Raw genomic sequence first — 1,391 nt, forward strand, 5'->3', positions numbered from 1 at the left:
ACCCTGTTTCTAAATAATATATATATATATATATATATATATATATATATATATAAATTAGGTTTGGGAATATAGCCCAAGGTAGAATGGTTTTCAGGAACCCCAGTACCACAAAAAAAAAAAAAAAGATTGTTAAAAGACCACAAAGAAAATACAAGGCTAGAATCAGATAACATGCAGTGGTATGCTAAGTATAGGGGAATTTTTTCTACTGAAACACTCATTTACTTCTACAGTATTAAAGTTAAGCAAAAAGCTAAGTTTTCTTAAAATCAGGGTCCAGTTATCAGGGTGACCAGGATCTTGTAACTGACATTTCTAGGCTGAAGCGTGATCACACTTCAGTGGACACCAATGACATCTCAAAGCCACGGGTGTCACAAAGGCAGCTCCTGACCAATGAGGAGCAGGATCTGGGGATACAATCGGCAGGGCTGAGGACTGGTCAATCAGGCAGAGCAGACCAGAGCCAAACCCAGTAACCATCATGTCAGGGAAAAAGACCCAAGAGATCTCCCATAAAGATAACAACCAGACTGAAGACATTGCTTCTAGAGCTACCCTACAGGTACCTGTGAGCTATGTGTACCAACTTCTACCAGAAGAACAAAATTCTCATTGCTCAGGTTCCTCCACACCAGATTTCTTCCTTACCATGCTTGACTCTCTTACTGACTACATTGTGGAGATGGTAAGCTCGGAAGCCAACAACAGCAGCAGAATTCCTACCAGTCCACAAGATGGGGAGACAGAAGATAACAACCGCCGTGATCCCCCTCCTGTCAAGAATATACCCTTCTCCGTGTTTGGTGAGATGCCTGGACCCAGGAGGAATGGCTAAAGAATGAATGGGTTGCTGAGCCTGGTGAGAGGCCTGACAGAATCAGACGCAGCTGCTACATCTCACTGCACAGGAGGCCCTGCAATCACCATCAATAAATATTAAATAAGTTAAATTCATTTCAGTGATTCTGACTGTCATTTTTAGTTGAATTGGTAATGTCAAGGGAGCAGTTTCCAATGGGGATGGTGTGGGCAGTGGTCCCAGTGGGAGGAACTGGCTGGAGTAGAGAGCAGAGAGTATGTACTCACGTGACCTGAGTAAGGAAGGTCTTGGGAGGCCACGAAGTGGGCTGGGAGCTTTTCAGGCATGCTGGGTTCCCAGCATCATGCTGCTAACTGAAGTGGAGTTGAAGACCATGACAGAGGTGCGGAAGATTGCGGAAGGTTTTATTCCTGGTACTTGAAAGGGACATCAGAGGGCGGTGGCACTGGGGGTGGAAAAGAGTGGCAAGCTGTGGATATGAACTTAATGGACAGACACCTTCACATAGAGATTGAGACTATCAGAAGGAAATATATAAACATTAGGATCAGTTGTTATTTATGTA

At 43.9% G+C, this 1,391-nt stretch overlaps 1 protein-coding gene across 1 annotated transcript; it reads left to right on the top strand.

Annotated features, from left to right (window-relative positions):
• Positions 1-487: 487 nt before the first annotated feature.
• H2AP (H2A.P histone) lies at positions 488-841 on the top strand (the record flags this gene model as incomplete). The annotated part of the gene is made up of 1 exon (XM_080718850.1): positions 488-841. One exon carries the CDS (start codon positions 488-490, stop codon positions 839-841), a length of 354 nt encoding a protein of 117 aa, XP_080574976.1.
• Positions 842-1,391: the final 550 nt, after the last annotated feature.

Source organism: Muscardinus avellanarius, assembly GCF_963383645.1.
Source record: "Muscardinus avellanarius genome assembly, chromosome: X".
Lineage (NCBI taxonomy): Eukaryota > Metazoa > Chordata > Mammalia > Rodentia > Gliridae > Muscardinus > Muscardinus avellanarius.